At 51.2% G+C, this 22,125-nt stretch overlaps 2 protein-coding genes across 2 annotated transcripts in view; both read right to left on the bottom strand.

The window, feature by feature from the left end:
* Spink8 (serine peptidase inhibitor, Kazal type 8 (putative)) overlaps window positions 1-137 on the bottom strand; it is a gene marked incomplete in the record, with an annotated part of 15,726 nt that extends 15,589 nt beyond the window's left edge. The window contains 1 exon segment of the mRNA XM_013513475.1: window positions 1-137.
* A 4,189-nt stretch (window positions 138-4,326) lies between these two features.
* Window positions 4,327-22,125, bottom strand: part of Osbpl11 (oxysterol binding protein-like 11) — a gene marked incomplete in the record, with an annotated part of 63,601 nt that continues 45,802 nt past the window's right edge. The window contains 4 exon segments of the mRNA XM_013513473.1: window positions 4,327-5,725; window positions 7,011-7,164; window positions 12,024-12,206; window positions 20,172-20,358. Coding sequence (XP_013368927.1) covers window positions 5,660-5,725; window positions 7,011-7,164; window positions 12,024-12,206; window positions 20,172-20,358 — 590 coding nt within the window.

Raw genomic sequence — 22,125 nt, 5'->3', positions numbered from 1 at the left:
CGGGGCTGGGCACGGTCAGGCGCGAAGCAGCGCCGCAGCCGGGCCCGGGACCCCCGCGCCAGGACCCCTCTGCCCGCTCCGCGCCCTCCGTCCCGGGCAGCGGGCCGCCCCCTCCCGCTGCGTCCCAGGGCGCCTCGCGGCTGACTCGGAAGTGGGGGGGCCAGGGGACCCCACTGCGGAACGCACTGCGGAGGGGATGCCCTGGGACTCCTGCCCACGGCTCCGAAGGTCAGAACGGAGGAAGCGGGAGCCGGGCGTGGGGCCCCGCCTGCAGCCCCCGCGCGCGGAACTGGGGCCCCAGAGCGCTTGCCAGGGCGCCGCCGGGCAGGGGCCCCTGCGCTGGAGGCAGCCTGGGTTACATAAGCGAGTTCAAGGCCGGCTTGGACTGCAGAGCGAGCCTGTCTCAAAACAAAACAAAACAAAACAACAAAACACGGGAAAGTCAATAACCAGGGGGTTAAAGGAGGCAGTAATTATGACTCTTTAAGGTCACCAAATGCCCCCTGGTCTAATTTGTGTCGCTGATGAGCGATGCCTCCTAGGTCTCTACCTATTGTCCGGCAAAGCCGAAGCCCATGGTTGGGGCAAGAAGACCCCCCTGGAGATCGACACTAGTCCGGCCCAGTGAAGAGAGGTGGGGGATGTAGGAATAACTGGGAGCCCCCTAGTTCCCGTCTCCCGCATGAGGCAAGGTGGGGTCGGCTGGCCTGGAGGGACACTGAAATACCTGGCTGGCCAGGGGCCCCCGTGTGGCCTGTGACCTGCTCTGCGTTCACTGGGCTCCGAGTGGAAAGCCCTTCGGCCTGGGAATGGGACACGGTGGGAAAGGGGCCGCCCTCTCACCCAGCACACGATGCACATTTGTGGGGAGCCTAGTGCTAAACTGTTGGTAGAGGACTTGCTCCTCGGTTGGGATTTCCCTGGTAGCAGAGCAGCACCTTAATTTTGAGCTATTGAGTCAGTTCTGCTGGACGTGGTGGTGCACATCTGTCACCCCATCACTCAGGAGGCTGAGGCAGAAGGATCCCAGTGAGTTCAAGGCCAGCCTGGGTTACAAAGCATAGAGACCCTGCCTCAAAAAACAGCAGCAACAGAAAACTCGGGCTTGGACACAAGGGGAAGGCAGTAACCTCCGCAGGTTAAAGACCAAGACGTTGCCCAGGTGTCCCTGTGAGCTGTCTTAAAAAAGTGAGGACAACAATTTGAGGACAGCCGGAGCCCCAAGGCACATGCCACTCTCCCCCTCTGTCACAGGTTCAAGGCGCAGCGAGGCCTGCAGACAGAGTGGGCCTGTGGGGCTCCAGAGGCTGAGTGAGGGCGGTCTCCCCTGCACTGGTGGGCTCCCCCACCGGCGGAGGCCCCACAGCTTGCTTTGGTAGCTTCTCATTCGGACTTAATTGTGGGTGGTGCTCCGGACAAGCTGTTGCTTCCTTCCTTCCTTTTCTGTGTCTCTTGTTGCCCTCCCTTTCTCCTTTCCATTTTTCTTAAATTCTAATTTTTGTCTCTGGCCATACCACCCTGAGCACGCCCGATCTTGTCTTAAATTCTAATTTTTGGGGTGTTTGGGGTTGTTTTGTTTTGTCCTATTTGGAGACTGAGCCCAGAGAGCCCTGAGCTACACTCCAGCACCCCACTCCTGTGCTACTAGGGGTTGGACCAGGCGCTTGGCACTGAGCTGCAGCCAGTCGTTTTATTTTTATTAATTAATTAATTTTGTCTTTTTTGAGACAGGGTCTGTGTAGTTCAGGCTGGCCTTGAGCTCACTGTGTAGCTCAGGCTGTTCTTGAATTTGTAATGATCCACCTGCCTCAGCCCCCCAAGTGCTGGGATTACAGACAGGCACGCGAAAACCATGCCTGTTTTTATTATTTTGAGTCAGGGTCTCCGTAAGTTAACCCAGCCTGGCCTCCAACACTTGATTCTCCTGGTAGCCTCCAAGGAGCTCGGGTGCCAGTGCACCAGCCCAGCCCGGCCGGCTGGCCCCTCCCCCGGGTGTAGAATCCGGGGACTCGGAGCTCTGTCCCAGCCTGTGGTTTTCATCTACCCGATCGATTCACGTGCTCTTCATTCACGCACCCACCTACTTACTGCTCCCTGGACAGCTTCGTTGTTCGTAGTGTTACTTTGCACCACAAAACAGGGTCCCTCAGCTGCCCAGGCTGGCCTCAGCTTGTGACCCCTCTGCTTCTGCCTCCCAAAATAGCTGGGGTTTCGGGCACAGGCGGTCATGTGCTTTACTCTGAATGTCGGGAGGGGTGGAGTTATTTTGCTTTTTTTGTTTTGGTCCTTGTGCCTGTGGCAGGGACCCAACCTGTGCTGACTGCCCTGCACCTACCCCTCCGCCTCAAGCTTTTCTATTTGCATTCGCTCACCTGCTCGTGTGTGTGTGTGTGTGTGTGTGTGTGTGTGTGTGTGTGTGTGTGTGTGTGTTAGGACACATGGACTTAAAGGCAGGGGCCACCCACTCTGCCCTGCCTAATGTAACATCCTGTGCCCCAAGGGTGCCCCTGCCTCAGCCTCCTGGGTGAGGAGCTGGGACTGCAGCGGCCTCAGCGCCCCCTAAGCCCTTTACAGTGGACAGGCAGCGTGGCCAAAAAGAACAAGAAACCCAGTGCTCTGTTCTCTTCCGGGGCTGCCTGGCTCTTCCTTGACAAGATGACAGTGACGGCAGTGACACGTGGCCTGCGTCCCTCACCTACGGGGGTTTCTTCAATGCGTTCTTCTGGCAGAACAGTAGACACAACGGCGCCCCTGGAATAAGACCACAGAAGCATAACCACAAATCCCTGAAGGAAAGAAAAATAAAACCTCTAGAAACGCACGGCTGCTCCGCTGCCAGAGATTTTTCTGGATTTCTCAGCTCCGGAGTTTCGCTGCTCCCCACTCGGCTGTGAGCTTTAGCAGCCTCAGAAGGTGAAGCGCTGGGGTTAGAACGCTGTTCCACAGAGCATCGTTGTTTTGTTGGGTAAAATTCCAGGCAAAACTGGAGGTTTGCGGTTTGCCTTTCAGCTCTTGTGGCATCTCGAGGGCCGATGCCACCACCCCTGGAATCTTGTCCTTGGTGTCACGGAGCTGTCACATGCTCCGTGGCACCTTGTGTTTTGCTCCCAGTGTGTGTGGTGCAGTGGTCTAATAAATTCCCTAAAGTCGCTGGGCACAGTGGCACATACTTATGTTCCCAGCCACTCAGGAGGCTGAAGCAGAAGGGTTATAGGCTTGAGTCCTATAACCTGGGCAAGTTAGGGAAACTTTCAAAAAATTTTTACAAATGGCGGGGACGTAGCTCAGCGGTAGAGCACTTGCCTTGCAAGCATGTGGCTCCTAGTTCAATCCTTTGTAGCCCAAGAAATAAACAACCAACCACACAATATAACTCGGCCTAAAAGAGAGACCTGAATTGTAACAAGGTAAAGATAAATAATCAAAGCCAAATCCAAGCTGCAGCCTGTGTGAGGCAGACAGCTGCGGCCTCTGGAAGAAGACGCTGCTGCTCACACTCCAGCCTGCTTTGAGGACGGCACCGATGCCCAGACTGGCGAAGGGACAGCGAGGACCTGCAGGTGCACGTTTGCCGCCTGTGAAGAGCTCGGCCCCCCAAAATACAGAGATCTCACTTATTCCTAAGTATAGTTTTTCATAGTAATTTAAAATGTCCTACCCAGGTGTGGTGGAGCATGCCTATAATCCAGAGCTGGGGAGGCTGAGGCAGGAGGATCTGTTTGAGGCCAGTCTGGGCTACACAGTGGGAATCGGCCTTGAAAAAGAAACAACTTAAAATTCCTCTTTTCAAAAACATTTCTGGGTGGTAGTGGGATCGCACACAGGGGTGCTGTACCACTCAGCTTTTACCAACCCTTTCCTATGTTTTGATATCAGATCTCACTAACTGCCCAGACTGGCCTCAAATCTGCACTCCTCCTGCCTCCATGTCCCAAGTCGCTGGGGTTATGGGTGTGCACAAGCACGCCTGGCTCTCAGTGGTTCTAGAAAAAGCCTCCAGGCCAAAGGAATCACCGGTCCGCAAGGGGCCTGGACAGCACAGCCCAGCAGAAATCTGCGGGCTCATCGTCATCTTGTTCTAGGATGTTCACAAGTGAAACATCCTGGGCGCACGCCTGTGACCCCAGCCACTCGGGAGGCTGAGAGGGAGGACCGTGGTAAAAAATAAAAGGAAACAAACAAACATTTTCATTTTTAAGAACACATTAAATGTCCTTTCTGGCTGCAGACCGCTGGAGGTGAGAACTGAAAGAGAAAGGCCGGTCTCCCCACAGGCGGGCGCTGCACACCCGCTCTCCGCTTCCCTCCACTCATACGCAAAGGCAGCTCTGTTCTCTAGTTTTATTATTCCTCAGTTTTCCCAACACATGAACGATAGATAGCTCATCTTGAGATTTTTTCAGTGCATTTCACAGCAAAAACGCAAAAGGAATCATTAAAATGGTTGTACACAAACCAATTCTTTTCTTATAATTTACAATTGGTTGAAAAAAACTATTGTTCTGTTTGCGTCGTCCGAAGCCCTCAGAGAGAAGAGCGTGCCCGGGCAGAGCCTGGCGCCTGTGAGGCGCGGACGCAGCTCTCCCCGGCCGCGAGGGCGGGACGCGGCCGCGGTGGAAGACCACGCGGGCGGGGGACGTGTAAGGCACCGCTCCTGGAAGCTCAGGTCGCGCGGGGGTGAGGGAGAGCACCGTGCACGGGCCCTCGGGAGATGGACAAACGCTGGAGCGCGGTCAGCACTGCTCTGCAACTGCCAGCACTTCTTCAGCCTCAACGAAATACTGATCAGGACAGATCTGTACCTGAATACCACTTCCTGATAGCTCTCCACTTCATACCTTTCCTCCCTGTTTAAGGTTCCCTGACAGCAGGAGAAAGCACACCTGACGCACCGCACCGGCGCAGGCTCGCCGTCACCAGCAACACAGAGGCGCTCGCTTCCCCTTTGAGGGCGCGGAGGTAAGAGGACGCAAGGCGCCCGGTGCCCGTAATACTGACTGCCACCGAGCACGGGACGGGCGGGAACGAGTAACAGCTCGCTTTTAACATCAGCTGTTTTCTTGAACGCCTTAGTTCTTGAGAAAGGCCCACATCCTATCGACGTGAACACATTTAAAAAATGGTCTCAAGTGTAACAGTTAATAAAACTAGGTACTGAAAAATGTTCTGAAACTTTTCAAGTCAATGCTCTTTTCAAGTATATGAAAATGCTCAAAAAAAAGACTCCGCGGCTTGGTTCCGGCCGCTGTGGAAACACTGCCGTTAGAGAGCCCCGCGCGGGCCGGCTCGGGGGACACGGAGGGCAGGCCGGGCCGACCACCGGCCGCTTCCTCCTGCCACGCTGCTCCCGGGAGCAGCGAGCAGCCGGTGATGGCCAGAAAGCGCACAGACTGAAAGAGACTCATGAGTCACTGCCAGAGCCCAAGTCAGCGCCCGTGCTGTCGCTCGCGTGGCGGCCCCGGCGGCAGGAGCAGGGCCGGGGGGAGGCGGGGCCCCGGAGGCTGAGATATTGCTGCGTCACAAGAAGGTGACACTTTGGTCTTGCTGTGGATGATGGCGCCCAAGGTCTGCAGTGGGGTGGCTCCTCAGTGCAGCGACTCTGCTCAGTTGGGGTGGGGAACGGAGGAGCCGCGTCGGGTCGGGTCGTGGGGAGCGCATGTCACTCTGCCGGCTGTGTTGCTGCAAGTACTTTCCACAGGGGCTTATGATAAACCCAGCCGTCTCCCTGCAACAAGAGACACACGCTCAGCAAACACCCTCTGAGAGCTTCCAAATCAGAAACCAAACTAAGCTGGGCGGGGAGGCGCTCACTTGTAATCCTGGCACTGTGGGAGGCTGAGGCAGGAGGACTGCAACTTGAGCCCAGCCCAGGCAATTTAGACAGACCTTTTCTCAAAATAAGAAAAGGGCTAGGGAGGGATGGAACTCAGTGCAAAGGTCCTGGGTTCAATCCCCAGTGAAACACAGACAGACAGACAGACACACACACACAGCTAGAAGTGACACTGTCACTACAATGGAAATCTGTTTTCACATAAAAGAAAAATTTCTGTGAAAAATAAAGCCCACGCTCGAGACGGTGGACACGGGTCAGTGAGTTAGGCCGGGCGAGTCGTTGGTTTGGAGCCTGGGGCAAGTGCCACAAGTACTGCCCGCAGATGCGGTTCCCAGCTTTTCTGCCCACCCTGCCCCCGGCCAGTGCTATGGATCAGCCTGGTGCTTGGAGCCTGGTGCCTGCAGGGGCCACACGGCCACCATGACCCCACTGTGCACCGCCTGCACCTGCGGGCTGATGCACTGGCCCCGCCGCTTTTCTGACTGCTCTCCTGGTCGTGGTGAGTGGGGCCTGGCAAGGAGACGGAGCAGTGTCCTAGTTCAGTGTCCTGAACTCAAGACAGGACAAGCTGAGTGAGCAGAGGTGCTGGGGTGGAAGTGGCCGCAGGCGACGGGGCAGAGGACAGGCGGCCAGGTCTGCGCCTCTGCCCTCCCTCTTCTGGGGTTGGGGGTGAAACCCAGGGCCTCCCCGCATCAGGCAACTGCTCTAGCCCAGAGCTACATCCCTGGCCACATTTGCTTTTTCAGAATAATTTTTATATTTGGGCATGGTGGTGCACACTTGTCATCCCAGCTACTCGGGTGGCTGAGGCAGGAGGATTAGCAGGCCAGCCTGAGCAGTTTAGGGAAACTCTATCTAAAGAAAATGCTAAAGTTCAAAGAGCATACATATTTCATAAATTTACCCTAACTTGTTCCACAGTATCATCGCAAGCTGGCATTTATTTGGCTCACGGTGACAAGGACCCCTCCCTTCATCAACCTAGCCAGGCCCCGGGCCGCTGAGCTCCGCGTTAGCGGGTCCTGGAGACCGGGTCCCCAGAAGCCACCACGCCCGATGGCCCGCAGGCGGGCGACAGTCGGGGCGGTTCCTGTCCCTGTGAGCCTCGAGGCTTGGGTCAGCGCTCCTCTGTGGCCCATTCGGGCCCCCGAACCCGCGTCCCCTGACCGCGCACCTCCTTGGAGAAGTAGCGCGTGCTCCAGGGCGTGCCGGACTCGGCGCGCAGCCGCTCCTCCGCCCGCTGCCGCTCCTCCAGCGCGCGCTTGTGCTCGGTGGCGCGCTCCATCTCCGCCTGGCTCAGGGCCTCGGTCACGTTCTTCCACAGCCGCCTGCAACCACAACCGAAACCGCAGGCCTTAGCCGCGTGCACAAGCGCAGGGCTCCCACGGCGCAGCTGCTTCCGGAAACGCCTCTGCCTACGTGGGACCCACGGCGTCACACCCGTGATCCCAAGGCACCCACGCCAGGCCCCGGTCGGCCACACACGCTGCTGTGGCTTCTGATTCTTCTGCAGCTGAAATAACATGTAGCTTCCCAAGTTATAAAAGAGAGTTTTCCTTTATGGGAGACTTAGAAATTAATACATAAAATTATCAAAAAGTTGAAATGTAAGAGCCTACTTGTGTTTGGCCTGATGAAATAATGGAGACTGGATTCACTCTCCCACTTCAACCAGGGAACCAGACAAACTTAATGAAACCGCCAGACATGTGCAGGGAACCCCAGCTCTGCAGGAGGCTGAGGCAGGAGGACTGCTAGTTTGAGGGTAATTTGGGCAAGAAAAAATGTCTCATTCCATCTCAAAAAATAAAACAGGCTGGGCTATCGTGCAGTGGTACACTTGCCGAGCATTTGTGGAGTCCTGGATTCAAAGCTCAGTATTATAAAAAACCAAACCAAAACGTAATGAACCCATGTTTTCAGGTCTGGAGCAAAAGACAACACAGCAAGCATCTTTGAGAGAAGATGGACCGGGCCTCCTGCACTGCCGGGGGTTCACATCCACGGCTGGGAGGGAGGCTCTGACCTCCAGCCAAAGAAAAGTTCCAGGGCACACTTTCGAGCAAAGAACAGTCTTCTTAACAAAAGTGACGGAACAACTGGGAACACACACCCAGAGGGTGACCTCAGATCTTTGCATAGCACCACACATGGAATGAACTCAAAAGGGGCCACAGACTAAGGGTGAAGGCTGTAACGCCTAGAGGGAGCCCCGCAGGAACGCCTGAGAGTGTAGGTTTCTCAGACACAACACCAAAACGATCATCCCTAAAACCCACTGACAATCCCACCACATCGAAATTAAAGGCTGAGCTGGGCATGGTGGCACATGCCTATAATTCCAGCGCTCAGGAAGCTGAGGCAGGAGGATTGCTGCAATTTCTAGGCCAGCCTAGGCTACAATGTGTTCAAGGCCAGCCTGGCCTACATAGTGAGACCCTGTCTCAAAAAAAGACAAAAACAAAAACAAAATCTCCTCCTCAAACGCACATAGCCGCCCTCAGTGGGGATGTCCCTCAGAGTAGAGCTTTTGATAAAATGAAGTGAATGCTTTTTATTGTTGTTTTTTTGAGACAGAGTCTTGCTATGTAGCCCAGGCTGGCCTTGAACTTGCAGTGATCCTCCTGCCTCAGCCTCCAGAGTGGAAGTGAAAATTTAAAGAGCTGTGAGAACTGTTTAGTTATAACTGGTAATTTCAGTAATTGATCTCAACAGACAGAAATACACAGAAAATCAGTAAAGACAGAAAGAACTGGAAAAATACTGTCACTTCTGAGCTAATCAACATCTGCAGAACACTCGCCCACATGAGTGGGGCAGATTCAGGTCAGGTACACCTGAAATCTACCAGGGGGGACACACTCAGGGACAGAAAAAGATCTAAATTAATTTAAAAAATTAGAACCACACAAAAGACATTCTTGGACCACAGTGAAATTAAGACACCAATGCATAATGGAAAGGTCTCTGCAAAATCCCCAAATAGCTGGACATTTTCAAGACATTTCTAGATAACTTCATGAGTCAAAAGCCCCCAGCTGGGCAGAGCTAGAGCCCAGGTCGGAGCGCTGCTGTAACAGGCCCAAGGCCTGGGGTCGCTCCAGGGCACCGAGGGACAAAGACCGAAACACTAACAACCCAGGGAGACCAGAAAATATTCTCAAGTGAAAACGTATCAAAAGTTGAGAGTTACAGCCTGGTGAGTGGCACACGCCTGAAAGCCCAGCTCTCGCGGGGCTGAGGCAGAAGGACTGCCTCCAGTTCAAAGCGAGTCTGGGTCATTAGTGAGTTCAAGGCCAGTCTGAACTACAGAGGGAGACCCTGTGTCAAGAAGGAATGAACGAACAAATACACTGGGTATAAACAGGACAGTCCTCAGAGGAAAGCCACAGCACGAAACGTTTGGGAGGGAAAGGAAAACGAGGACGGAAACAGGCAGCCCATTCTGGCACCGCGGTGCTCACTGCAGCCTGCTGGCACCCAGCCGGTGACGCTGCCTCAGCCTCCCGCTGCAGCGGCGGGGAGGGGCGTGGCCAGGCCCTGCAGACCGCCCTGCAAACATTTCCCTGTGTGGACAGGGAACGTCTGCTGACCCTGACCGAAGCTTCCACTTCGAGTAACTGTAAGAAAATAACAAATGATGGGCAAAGTAGGAAATGAAAAAGATAAAAAGCAGAAATCAGTGAAAGGAAAACAGAAAAACAGACAAAAATCAGTGAAATCCAAAGCTGGCCCTTGAGTAAAGTTGCTAAAACTAACTGGAAGTTACTTCACAGCCCAGACCTTCAAGCACACTGACAAGGGGAGGGAATATTTCCAGTGCAAGGGATGGCAGCGGGGTTCTCACTACACGGCCTACACAGACCAAAACAACAATCAGATAGCATTAGGAGCGATGTGCCAATAAAACTTTTATAGGTTACTGACAGGTTAAATAACCAGCTCCTTGAAAGACAAACTACCGGGGACTGGGGATTTAGCTCAGTGACACAGCACCTGCCTGTCAAGCACAAGGTCGTGAGTTCGATTCCCGGTACTGGAAAAAAAACAAAAAAAAAAGAAAGAAAGACAGACAAACTACCAAAGCTCACTCAAGAAGTGGGGAGTCATAACAGCTCTGTGTACTAAAAATACTGAATTGGGAGTTAAAAACTTTCTTCTAAAGCGAACTACAGAACAATATACTCCACGAATACAGAAACATATTTCAAAAACCTTCAACAAGAAAAAAAAGAAACAAGGAAAAATGGAAACAAAGCTTTTGTAAATAAGGAGAGGAAGAGGGTTGAAAGGAGGGCAGGAGAATGGGAAAAAAGCAGCAGTGAGACAGATCACGCACAGGTACAAACCCTCTATGATGAGTGTGGTCACTGTGTATATCTAAACTACCTGTAAAAAAAAAAAAAATCACACTTTGAAAAAAAAAAACTTAAAATTTTAGCAAACACAATCCAGCAGCATCTCTCTCTCTTTTTTTTTTTTTTTTTTTAGGGTCTTTTTTAAGATAGGGTGTCACTATGCCGTTCAGGCTGGCCTTGAGCTCACTTTGTAGCCCAGGCTGGTCTTGAACTCACAACAATTCTCCTGCCTCAGCCTCCCAAGTGCTGGGATTATAGGTGTGCACCACCACGCCCAGCTTCAACAGCATCTCTTTAATGGCTGCTTTAATAATAGATTCTTTTTTTTTGTTTTGAGATAAGAGTCTCCCTGTGCAGTTCAGGCTGGCCTTTAGTTCACTTTGTAGCCCAGGCTGGTCTCGAACTTGCAACGATCCTCCTGCCTGAGCCTCCTGAGTGCTGGGATTACAGGCATGTGCCACCATGCCTGGCTAATAATAGATTCTTATATCTGTTTCCATATTCAGTCTGCTGTGATATATATTTTTTTTGTTTTGCTTTTTTTTTTTTTTGAGACAAGGTCTTGCTATGTAGTCTAGGCTGGCCTTGAACTCATAGCAATCCTCCTGCCTCAGCCTCCTGAGTGCTGGGATTACAGGTGTGCACTACCACATCCAACTGTGATATATTGTTTTAGTTAAAGATATTATGAAAATCTGGATTCACAGATACAGGTGAAAAAAGAAGGAATTTTTAACATATCTTTGAATAATTCAATTCTTCAATACTGTGTCAAAACTTGCTACGTACAGTGCTAGTTTTTAAGGTGAGGTGCAGTGTATCCAACTAAAACTGTCCTTTTTTTTTTTTTTTTTTGGGTATCGGAAATGGAACTCGGACCTTGCACTTGCCAGGCAGTACTTGTGCCGCCGAGCTATATCTCCGGCCCTAAAGCTGTTAATCTTTGACTGCTGCACGGAAACCTACTGGCTTCACCTGCACCTGGGATGGTCCATTCACCATACATGTTCTCTAATACTGTGGCTCAATCATATTAAAGTATCAGGCATTAATGTCACTGCAGTTTCATTAGAAAATTCTGTACTTGGGAAGCCCTCAAATTTATGGTGGCAGCTGGGCGTGGTGGCACATGCCTGTAATCCCAGCACTCAGGAGGCTGAGGCAGGAGGTTTGCTGTGAGTTCGAGATCAGCCGGGGGTACACAGTGAGCTCAAGGCCAGCCTGAGCTGCACAGCAAGACCCTGACTCAAAAAAAAAGAAAAAAAAAAAGCTTTCAGTGGCAGATACAAGTTTTCCACGTTTCTGATCTTGCCTTGGCACTCAAATTTATTCTGAGACCTGAACACCATCTAACTTTCCTGCAGCGCTGCGTTTCGCTGTGTGATCCTGGACCCTGCCGCTGCAGGGAGAGGCCCACTCGCTCCCACCCCCTTGAGAGGTGGCCTTTTAAAAACTGCTGTGTTTGACCGCTGAACTTGTATCTCTGACCACGATTCGTCCACCGTTCTTCATTCTCTTAGTGGGCGCTGAGGTCGGTCTGTGTCTGCGAACCACTGTGCACGGTGTGCATTTCCACTGCGCGCCCCTGTTTTGGCCGCTGTGGCAGCAGTGCCCCCCGGACTCCCTCGCTGACTACGTCTGCTCAGGCTGCAGGTGTGCTCTTTTGAACACAGGCCCGAGAACCATCTAGCCCCGGAGCTGCAGGGGCTGAGGGCGGCAGGTGGGCGGCCCCTGCGGCAGAGCAGGCTGGTGACCAACCTGTCTGTGCTCGTGGATCACGGGAGGCCCGGCGAGAGCGCAGTTGCCTCCTGGGGTGCGAGGCCGCGTACCTGGACTCAAACGGGTCCTGCTTCTCCAGGGGCCTCACTCTCTTCCTCGTCACCGCCAGCTTGCTCAGGTCCACACACTTGGTCTCACCGTTGCTGTAGGTGAACTCCAGGACGCTGTTCCACTCGCCCTGCACCCTGCACACCACGGTGCTGCTGGCATTGTGCTTCACTTCCGCCGTGACCCTAGGGGCAGGAGAGAAGGAGATGACAGCGCTTGTCAGTCACACCGTGTGTGTCTTGCAGCTATTGCAGTAGAGTGTACTGCAATTTGCCAGTGTCGAAGTCAGACAAACTTTGTAAGTCCCAGGACTTACAAAGTCCTTACTCCCAGCTTCCTACACAGTTTTTTTTTCAAAGATCAATTTTAACCTTTAAGAAGAACACTATATCGCTGGCTGTGGTGGTACATATCTGTCATTCCTACACTCAGGAGGCTGAGGCAGGAGGATCACTACGAGGGCAGCCTGGGCTACACAGTGAGACCCTGTCTCCAAAAACCAAAAAAACCAAATTTACCCCACCCCAACTCCCCTGAATAAAATAACCCCCCCCAAAAAAGTAGGCATAATACTAGAGACTTCACCAAAAACCAAGATGTGATATTTAACATTTTCTTTAGTACAGTCTAAAAATGTTCTTTTTTTGGGGATAGGGTCTCACTATATATTCAGGCTGGCCTGGAACTATGTAGCCCACACTGGCCTTGAACTGGTAGTAATCCTGCCTCAGCCTCCTGAGTGCTGGGATTACAGGCATAGGCCACCATACCTGGCTAAACTGTTCTTTTTTTTTTTTTGTCTTTTTGAGACAGGGTCTCTCTATGCAATTCAGGCTGGCCTTGAGCTCACTTTGTAGCCCAGGCTGGTCTTAAAACTCACAATGATCCGCCTACTTCAGCCTCCCGAGTGCTGGGATTACAGGCGTGCGCCACCACACCCGACCTAAAACTGTTCTAATACTATAAATTTTAAAAACTACACTTCTTTTTTAAAATGAGTTCACCAGGTGTGGTGGTGCACACCTATGGTGTGCCAGAAATGAATGGGGCTGTAAAACCTAGATGCCCACATGCAACAAAATGTTCCCAACCTCTATCTCATGCCACACATAAAATTAATCCAATTATGATTATCATTCAGAACCTCAAAGCTGAAACCAGAGCTTTTTTTTTTTGGTGTTTTCTCCGGTACCGGGAACCGAACTCACGACCTTGCGCTTGCCAGGCAGGCGCTTTTGCCACTGAGCTAAATCCCCAGCCCCGAAACCAGAGCTTTTAAAGGAATGTGGAGGAGCATATCTTAATGACTTGCTGGGGGACAGATGTTTTTTTTAAAATTTTATTTATTTATTTATTTTTGGTTTTGTTTTTTTTTTCCGGTACTGGGAATCAAACTCACGACCCTTGTGCTTGCCAGGCAGGCACTGTGCCTCTGAGCTAAACCTCCAGCCCCAGGATTTTTTTAAAACAAGCCATGTATGTTATTCACGTGAAATTACAAAACACATCTCAGGAGAATTAAAACCTGAGTATCAAAAGACACCCCTGAAAAGACGAATAGAGAAGCTTTGGAGAAAACATTTTCAAAACATGTCTCTCACAAACAACTCCTACCTAGGATAGGATACACAAAGCACACCTGTAACAGTAAAAGAAGAGCCAATCTTAACATGAGCAAAAGGTTTTTGGCAGATACTTTAGCGTTTGGCTAATGCTGAAATGAACACTGATTCCACACTGTTGGTCACTTTCAGAAGCAAACTGTTTCTCATAGATTTAATTTTTTGTTTGTTTGTTTGTTTTTTCTGGTACCAGGAATTGAACTCACGACCTTGTGCTTGCCAGGCAGGTGCTGTGCCGCTGAGCTAAATCCCCAGTCTCTGTCATAGATTTAAACGTATCCCCTATGAGCCAGTCATTCTGAGCTGGGTTTTGTCTGCGACACAAGAACTGTGTCCACACAGGCCCGCTATCCAGTGTCCACAGCGGTATCACTCACCACTGCCCCTAGCTGGAGATGACCCAGCAACAAGAGAGCAGTGTGTGGCACATCTACTCAAAACGGAGTATTATTTAGCAATAAAAAAGGGACAACACATGACAATGAAAGGATGAATGTAAATGGACCCATCTCACTACAGAAAGAAGCTTTACTTGAGAGAACATGGCACACGGCCCCCCCAGAAGAGGACCCACGAGGATGGTGGCCCTGCTGGTGGCAGTTTCAGGGACAGGCTGGGAAGGGTTTCCTGGGGTGACAGTGACATTCCACTCTTGATAGCATTTAGGGTCCTTCCGACGCATGCTTTTCGCAAAATTCAGAGCACATATACCCAGGATATGTGCATTTTCCCGTATGTAAATTTTACAACGTTTTAAATGTGTAAAACTGAGCAGTGCTGGCGCCCTCTGAGCTGCCGTAGCTGAGGTCGTGTGACGTGGGAGAGGGCCAGGATTTTTAATAATACACAACAACTGTAAAAAACCAAGCACCTGACAACTAGACCTTGTCTAGTTCTAAAAAACAGACAGCTCTTTAGATTCTCCAGACTCTACTTCTGCAGCTGCGCGGGATACAGAAAGCCACTGAGTCGTGAACTGAGCAAAGCGCGTGCGCGGCTCCGTGGGCGGCGGGCCTGAGGAGCGGCCGTGCGCAGGGCATCGCACCGCACGAAGAGATGCTGCTGAGGGCGCCTCCAGGAGGGACACACGCACCGCACCCTTCCGGGTCAGCGCCAGCAAACGCCGGCGGCTCCTGAAAAGTGATGTGCGCCCTCTACCGGGAAGGGAGAAGGCTGTGGGCACCACCTGCCTCTTCTAATTTAACGGATGAGGCAGAACTGCAGCTCGTATTTAATTACCGCAGTGTAACTGTCCTCCTCTATCTTTACACTGCGTCTACCCGTGTGGTCATGAGGGGAGACTTTAACCCCCTCCCCCATACTGGGGATAAGGCCAAGGAGCAGCAAGCTGCATCCTCGGCCCTTTTATTTCTGTTGTATTTAAGACAAGGTTTTGCTAAACTGACTGGGCTGGGTTCAAACTTGCAGTCCTCCTGCCTCAGCCTCCCAAGTAGCTGGGATTAAAGGTGTGTACCACTGTGCCAGGCTTCACACTTTACTTGTACATTTTTGGTTTTTTGAGACACAGTCTTACTGTGTAGCCCAGGCTGGCCTCGAACTTGAGGTCATCCTCTTGCGTCAGCCTCCCAAGGGCTGGGATTACGGGTGCGCACCACCACGCCTGACTCCTAAAAGCCTTACACTCTTTATGATATTAAACTGCACGCTTCAGTCTCTCTCTGCACACACGCACAGGTGCATGCACGCACACACACACACACTCACACACACACACACACACACACACACGCGCGCAGGGGGTGAGGAAAGAGGGACACAGACAGACAGGCACGGGTGCTAGAGGACCTGTCACCTTCCAACTGCCAAGACGCCCTTCGGGTAGCTAAAGGGTAGAAAGGGGTAAATGAGCCAATTTAAGAAATTCAGAGAAACAGGGCAGGTAACACAGTAAGTGCGCCTTAGCAACAATGAACATGTCCACCTTGAAATTATTAAGAGTTTTAATAAAAAATACGAAAACCAGGTATCAAAAGCCCAAGCTTCTGAAGTGCTTGGCTCTGGGGCTGGCTCTGGGAACTGAGCACCACATGGAGGCCCAGGAGACACGGGGAGCCCCACGCAGGTACGCCACCGTGCGCGAGGACCCAGACAGCACGAAGGGCTCTGAGCCCCAGAACCCAGCCTGGGCACCTCCTGGCCACAGCCACACAGGGGGCACGAGGGGGAAGCACCCCAAGAGGGAGAGAGATGCAGAGACCTTTGTTCCCCGCCCCGGGCGTCAGAGAAGTGGTTCCCGGCAGCAGGTGCCTGGGCACTGACCTCACCAGCACTCTGGTCCTGTGTGCCCTCCGCCCCGGCCTCTGCCACCGCCAGGGACCGAGAGCCAGGACCCTTCTCTGCGGGACCCTTGTCCCGAAGGAGCTGTGGTCAGCAATGGTGATGTAAGGGGATGGATTCTGATTCTGCACATTAGGCTGCCCTGAATACATGCTCAAAAAACTCTTCCGATCTGTTATGATTCAAAGCGAGGTGAAGCGGCGGCTCACAGAGGAGCCAGGGAAGAGCCGCGGGGTGGTGGCGCACGCTGTAACGCAGTCACGCAGACTTCGATCGCAGGGTACCGGCGAAAAGTCGAAATCACTGTTACTGATGTCTCCAGAATAGGGGCCACTTCACAGAGCGAAAAGACCAGAGCAGGACTGCCTTCAGTATTCCATCATGCTGACCAGTTACTTGCAGTTTCTTCTGAAGCGGAGCTTTACTGCACTAGACTTTACGTATAATGAACACTCAGTTTCAGAACACAGCCCGGTCAGTGTTGATGAATACACCAAGTGGTTAGTTCACGTATCTCCTCCACCACTTCAGCTATTTTGCAGTTCATTTTGTTTTTACGGAGACTGGGCCCCAAGAAGAAACTGCCTTTGGATACTCGCTGGCACAAAATATTCTTGCGTTCTCACATCGGGTTAGAATATACTCCAGTGCACGCACTTAGTAAGAAGATGGATTAATATGACTGACATGAAAGTGCAAAGGACGGGAAGCTGGGGTGGGATTTTGAGTTTGGACACAGACACTCTAACGTGAACTGCCTGTGCGCGGGCACCAGCCTGCCTGTCTCCTCGCAGGCCGTCGCCACTGCGCCAGGAGTGGTCCCAGCACCACCACACCTAGGGATCGCCCCGCTGCGCCCAGCGTTCCGTCTCACTTCCAGGAAGAGAACACACCACGACCCCCGCCACCGCCTCAGTTCCTCAGGTCACTGTGCGTGAAATGAAAATGCTAAGCTCGGAGAGAGAAACGAGACCCACAACAGCTGGGTTCAAACCTGGAAGGGCGACGCTGGAGGAGGAAGGGGTAGCACGTGTGTGTGGCTCTAAAAATCCAACCCCGGGACCCAGGAGCTCACGAGCAACAGCCAGAGGTCACTGGGAATAGCCGGGTGTGACAGCGCAGACAGGACCAGCCCCAGCGGACAGAAACTTGCACTTGGCCCCGTCTCCCAAGAAAATCATGCAACTAGTTACAGATCGCATACTGCGGCCCAGAGCCCTAGACAGTACAGGGCTGTCAAAAAGCTGATGGCTGTGTTCAAGGAATAAAACAAAGAAACAATGTTGGTATCAATGATGTGTTTTAAAATACCTTGTTCTCTGACCCTGGTAGGGATTCACACACATATACACGTGGATACGCCTCTACAGATGCACTCTCAGAATGAAGTTTCAAGCCAGGTATGGTGGTGTATACCCATCATCCCAGCACTCTGGGAGGCTGAGGCAGGAGGATCACTTAAGTCCAGCCTGGGCAACTTAGTGAGATCCTGCCTCACTATTTAAAAAAAAGGGGTGGTGGTGGTAGGGATGCAGCTCAGTATAAAGGCCCTGGATGCAACCCTGTTCCTTCACATGAGCAAAAGTTCCAGGGCAAGTGAATACTTTTCAGAAAGGAAACTGAAATTGCCCTTATCTCCTTATTCACAAAATATATGGATGAGAATAGAAACCACACGCACTAATTAAGTCATCACTAGTGGGCTTGGGCGTAGCTCAGAGGCGGAGCACTTGCCTAGCACAGTTCGGGGAACCCCAGCGGAAACAGAAGGAGAGGAGGGGGTCATCAACATCACTGACAATAATGAGGCAGACTTGGGAATTCTATCCCTGCAGCGGCTCTTCAGTACTTGTTCTCTGAAGCAGACACTGAAGAACACATTCACCAATACAAGCAGGTTATGGGGGCGCAGATTTCAGCTCTAACCTCACTTAAGAGAGTGGGCTATGGACACAGGAAGGGACTGCTCATACTGAGTTCTGGCTGCTAATGTTCCAACCCAGACAGAACCAATTAGGCAGCAGGTGTGGGGCAAAGCAGAGTGCATCTAGTAATGTCTGGCGGCTCCGCAGCCCCTCCCAGGGGAAAAGCTGGAGGGCAGGGATTGCCGTGACCAAGGAATGAGCAGAGGCACGCAGGGAAGCATGGACCCTAGACCCTAGCAGTGCCTCCTGCAGGGCGAAAGGGGACTACTCTGACGACAGCTGGCAGTTCTGCTTGATAGCCTCTATTTTTAAGAAGTACTCTCTGCTTTGGTGTTTTGAAATCCCTACTTTTTTTTTTTTTTTGAAACAGGGTCTCACTATGCAGTTCAGGCTGGCCTTGAACTCGCGAGGATCCTCCTGCCTCAGCCTCCCGAGTGCTGGGATTACAGGCGTGTACCACCACATCTGGCTTTGAAATCCCTACTTTTAAAAGGCTCATTCAATGCAACAGAGCTAAACAAATTTTCTGTACATTTCTTTCAAGATTGCTGATGAATGCCAGTCTTTTTCTCTTTTTTTGGTACTGGAAATTGAACTCAGACCTTGCAATTATCAGGCAGGCACTTGTGCCACGGAGCTGTATCACCGGCCCTGAATGCCAGTCTTGTAGGGAGGAAATAACGTAGCCACATGCGACTGAAAGTCTCCGAGACGACTGAGGGGTATATTTGGCAGCTTCTAATGAGGTTCAGCTTACTCTGCAACTGAGAAATCCCACTCCTAGCTGTCTACTCGACAGGAGTCCACAATACAGTCACCAACTAATGAACCGGCAGCACTGTATGCAGTCATCAAAAGCTGAAACAAGCCGGGCGTGGTGGCGCATGCCTGTAATCCCAGCACTCGGGAGGCTGAGGCAGGAGGATCGCTGCGAGTTGGAGACCAGCCTCGGCTACGAAGTGAGCTCAAGGCCAGCCTGAACTGCATAGCAAGACCTTGTCTCAAAAAAGACAGAAAAAAAAAAAACCAAAAAAGCAAAAAAGCAAAAAAACAAAAAAACCCCAAGAAAACAGCAAGTATACCTGGGTGAATCTCACAAACCTAACACTGAGCAAAACAAGCTGGACAGGGAGGAGAACATAATGTGTGAAGCCATTTACCCAGACTCAAATGGGCAGAACTAACGGACACTGTCAGAAACCAGAGTGGCAAGGGCGTGAGGAGGAGACCTGGCGGGGGCTTGGAGGTGCTAGGGATGTGCCGTGCTTAGAGCCAAGTGCTCAAATTTTCATTTTGTGAACACTTACCCATCTGTATCTTTTTGTACATATGCTATTTTTTAATAATGTGCTATAGGAAAAGAAAACTTCCCCTGCACTTTCAGGACAGTCAAAACAGATATCAAGGGCCTGTGGAAAGAGTGAGCGTCCCTCTGGATACCCTGGCGGAAACTGGTCCTCCTGCGGTCTGGGGCCTGGGCTAAGGCCGCGGATGCTCACACGCTAGGGGAGGAAGAATGGGCCGGTTCCCAGGAGAAATTACGGAGACGCCATCTTGGTCCAGTACTGCTGCCCTGAGGGGCTGCCTTCAACCACTGAAACGTTTTTCTTTTTGTTTCTTGAGACAGGGTCTCACTACGTAGTCCAGGTTGGTCTCAGCCTCCCAAGTGCTGGGATGACAGGCTTGTGTCACCATACCCCAGTTTCTCGGGGTTAGACATCTTTTCATCTGAGTTGGTAGCAAAAGTGGCCTCTACTGAGGTCTAGATCCAAATGTTTGGGTTTTTTTAAACATTTATTTATTTATCATTATTAACGGGGTTTTTAATGTGTGTGGTACTGGAGATCGAACCCAGGGCCTTGTGCATGCAAGGCAAGAGCTCTACCACTGAGCCACAACCCCAGCCCCTAGATCCAAATTTGAATTCTCCTGAAGGCAAACTCTGGCAGAGATGCATACACCTTGGTTAGAAATTCTCTTGTACGTGTTGTTAGTGACTTCATCGGGGAAATCTGACAAAAACCGATGCGTGAATAATGCAACTATATTAAAATCCAGGGAATACAGCTCAGTGGTAAAGGGCATGCCCGCATGGGTAAGGGCCCAGCATTGCCATAAAATAACCCTCCAACAAAACGAAAAAACCGACCTAGGTCATGATTTCCAGAACACTGTGAAAGATAAAGCATAGTAAGCAAAATGCGAACACGAATGAATCTCATCCCCATCGAACAGAGGAGCAGAACAATCAGGGTTACTACAAAGGGTCAGAGGAGCAGGCCGAGCGCCGTGGGTCAGTCCTTACCGGTGCAGTTTGCCACCGTAGAATGGCTTGGTGTGGAAGGTGATGCTGGCCGAGTACCCCGTCCTGGCGCAGGTGACGCCGACTTTGCCGCCCAGTTCCACCCAGGGCACCGTCAGGATGGAGCGGGCGTACGCGCAGGGCAGGGAGAAGGTGTACTCTTCCCCGTGCTCCAGCAGGCTGAGGACCCCTGCAGGCAAGACGCGAGGGGTCAGCGTGTTCTTCAACAAACGCAGCCACAGGCGCACACACACCTTTTCCTGTCTAGCAACAAAATCATAATTTCGTTTAACTGTGGGTGACACTGATTTCACTTACAACTGTATGTGGCAACATTTCCTGGTGGATCAGGATTACTTTCCCTGTGGCCTCACAATGGCCAGGAAATGTCACAGTGTAAACGGAGTTCCCCTGAACACATCCACCAATAAAATAAAGCCACAAGGCCAGGCCTGGTGGTGCACCAGGTACCCCAGCATTTGGGAGGCTGAGGCAGAAGGACTGCCGTGAGTTCAAGGCCAGCCTGGGCTACCTAAGCCACAAGGCCAGGCTGAGGGCCACGCTGCACAGCACTGAGTTAAGACACGGCCATCGTTAGCACCAGTAACCTCCTCAGCAGTCTGGGAGTAACCAGACAGCCGCCGTCACAAGTGCAGAGGACCTAGCTCAGCATGATGGGAGAGCGCTCGCCATTCCAGTGTCTACTTAGTAAAGAGGAAAAAATAATCCTATCATGAAAACTATGGACACAATACATTTTGTTGCAGTATTTACGGTGAAGCTATAGGAGATGTCAGGTGGTTTCAGACACTCTTCTACTGGGGCATGTTCCACGTTAAGTGATGCTGTATTAAAAAGGATTTTAAGACACACAGGGGTTACGTTAATGAGTACCTGATCAACACGAGTTCATTAAGAGACCCTGAAGACAGCCAAGCTACATTGCTAAGCAAATGCCGAGCCGAAGTGTGCGTCGGGCCTCAGCTCCCGTAGCATCTCTCTCTCAATGGGCATGGTCTAAACCCTCTTGGTGTTCACAAATGAGGCCACAGCCCCGACAACATTTTAACGGCTACTGTTCAGGGTAAGCAAAGACAGCGGGTTCCACAGTGAGCGCCCTCCGGAGGGCAGCCACACAGCTGGAGGCCGGTGCTGGCTCCCCGCGGCTCGGTCCTGGCTGTGACGACTGCACAGGAACGGGGCCTCGGGAGAGGGCAAGTGACGGCTGCTGCCTACCGCTCGGGCGGAGAAGACCGCATTTCAGCACTTCTGTAGAAGTGTCTTATTTTTAAAAGTTTTTATTTTATTGGTGTAATTTTAGATACACATAATGACCACACTCATCACAGGGGATTGTACCTATATGTTTCTTCTTTTCCCATTCCCCTCCCCTCCCTTCAACCCCTCTTCCCCTCTTTATTTATAAAAGCTTTGTTTACATTTTTTCCTTCTATTCTTTTTATTTTGAAATGGGGTTTCACTCTGTAGTCTAGGCTGGCTTTGAACTCATTTTGTAGCCCAGGCTGGTCTTGAAATCAAAGCCATCCTCCTGCCTCAGCCTCCCCAGTGCTGGGATTACAGGAGTGTACCACCACGCCTGGCTGTTCTTTTTCTTTTCTCTTCTTTCCTTTCCTCTCCTTTGTTCCCCTTCTCATTTGAACTGTAAAAATATCTTATAAGCTGGGTTTATGAATTTGTTTCTAAGAGTATTAAAATCTGAAGAGACATACAACCAGTTTTAAATAACAGATTCAGTACTCTAAAATCTCATTTATCTAATAATTAAACTGAATTTCCTCCTATTACCAAAATCTAAGAGGAACAAAATGAAGTCATAAATTCCATTTCCTTACTTTATTTACTTCCTGCTGAGAGTAAACTATGGCCATTTAATTTTTTTTTTTTTTTTGGTCTTTTTGAGACAGGGTCTCTGTGCAATTCAGGCTGGCCTTGAGCT

Source organism: Chinchilla lanigera, unplaced genomic scaffold (genome assembly GCF_000276665.1).
Source record: "Chinchilla lanigera isolate Chin_1 unplaced genomic scaffold, ChiLan1.0 scaffold00019, whole genome shotgun sequence".
NCBI lineage: Eukaryota > Metazoa > Chordata > Mammalia > Rodentia > Chinchillidae > Chinchilla > Chinchilla lanigera.
This window is presented reverse-complemented; position numbering and strand designations above follow the sequence as displayed.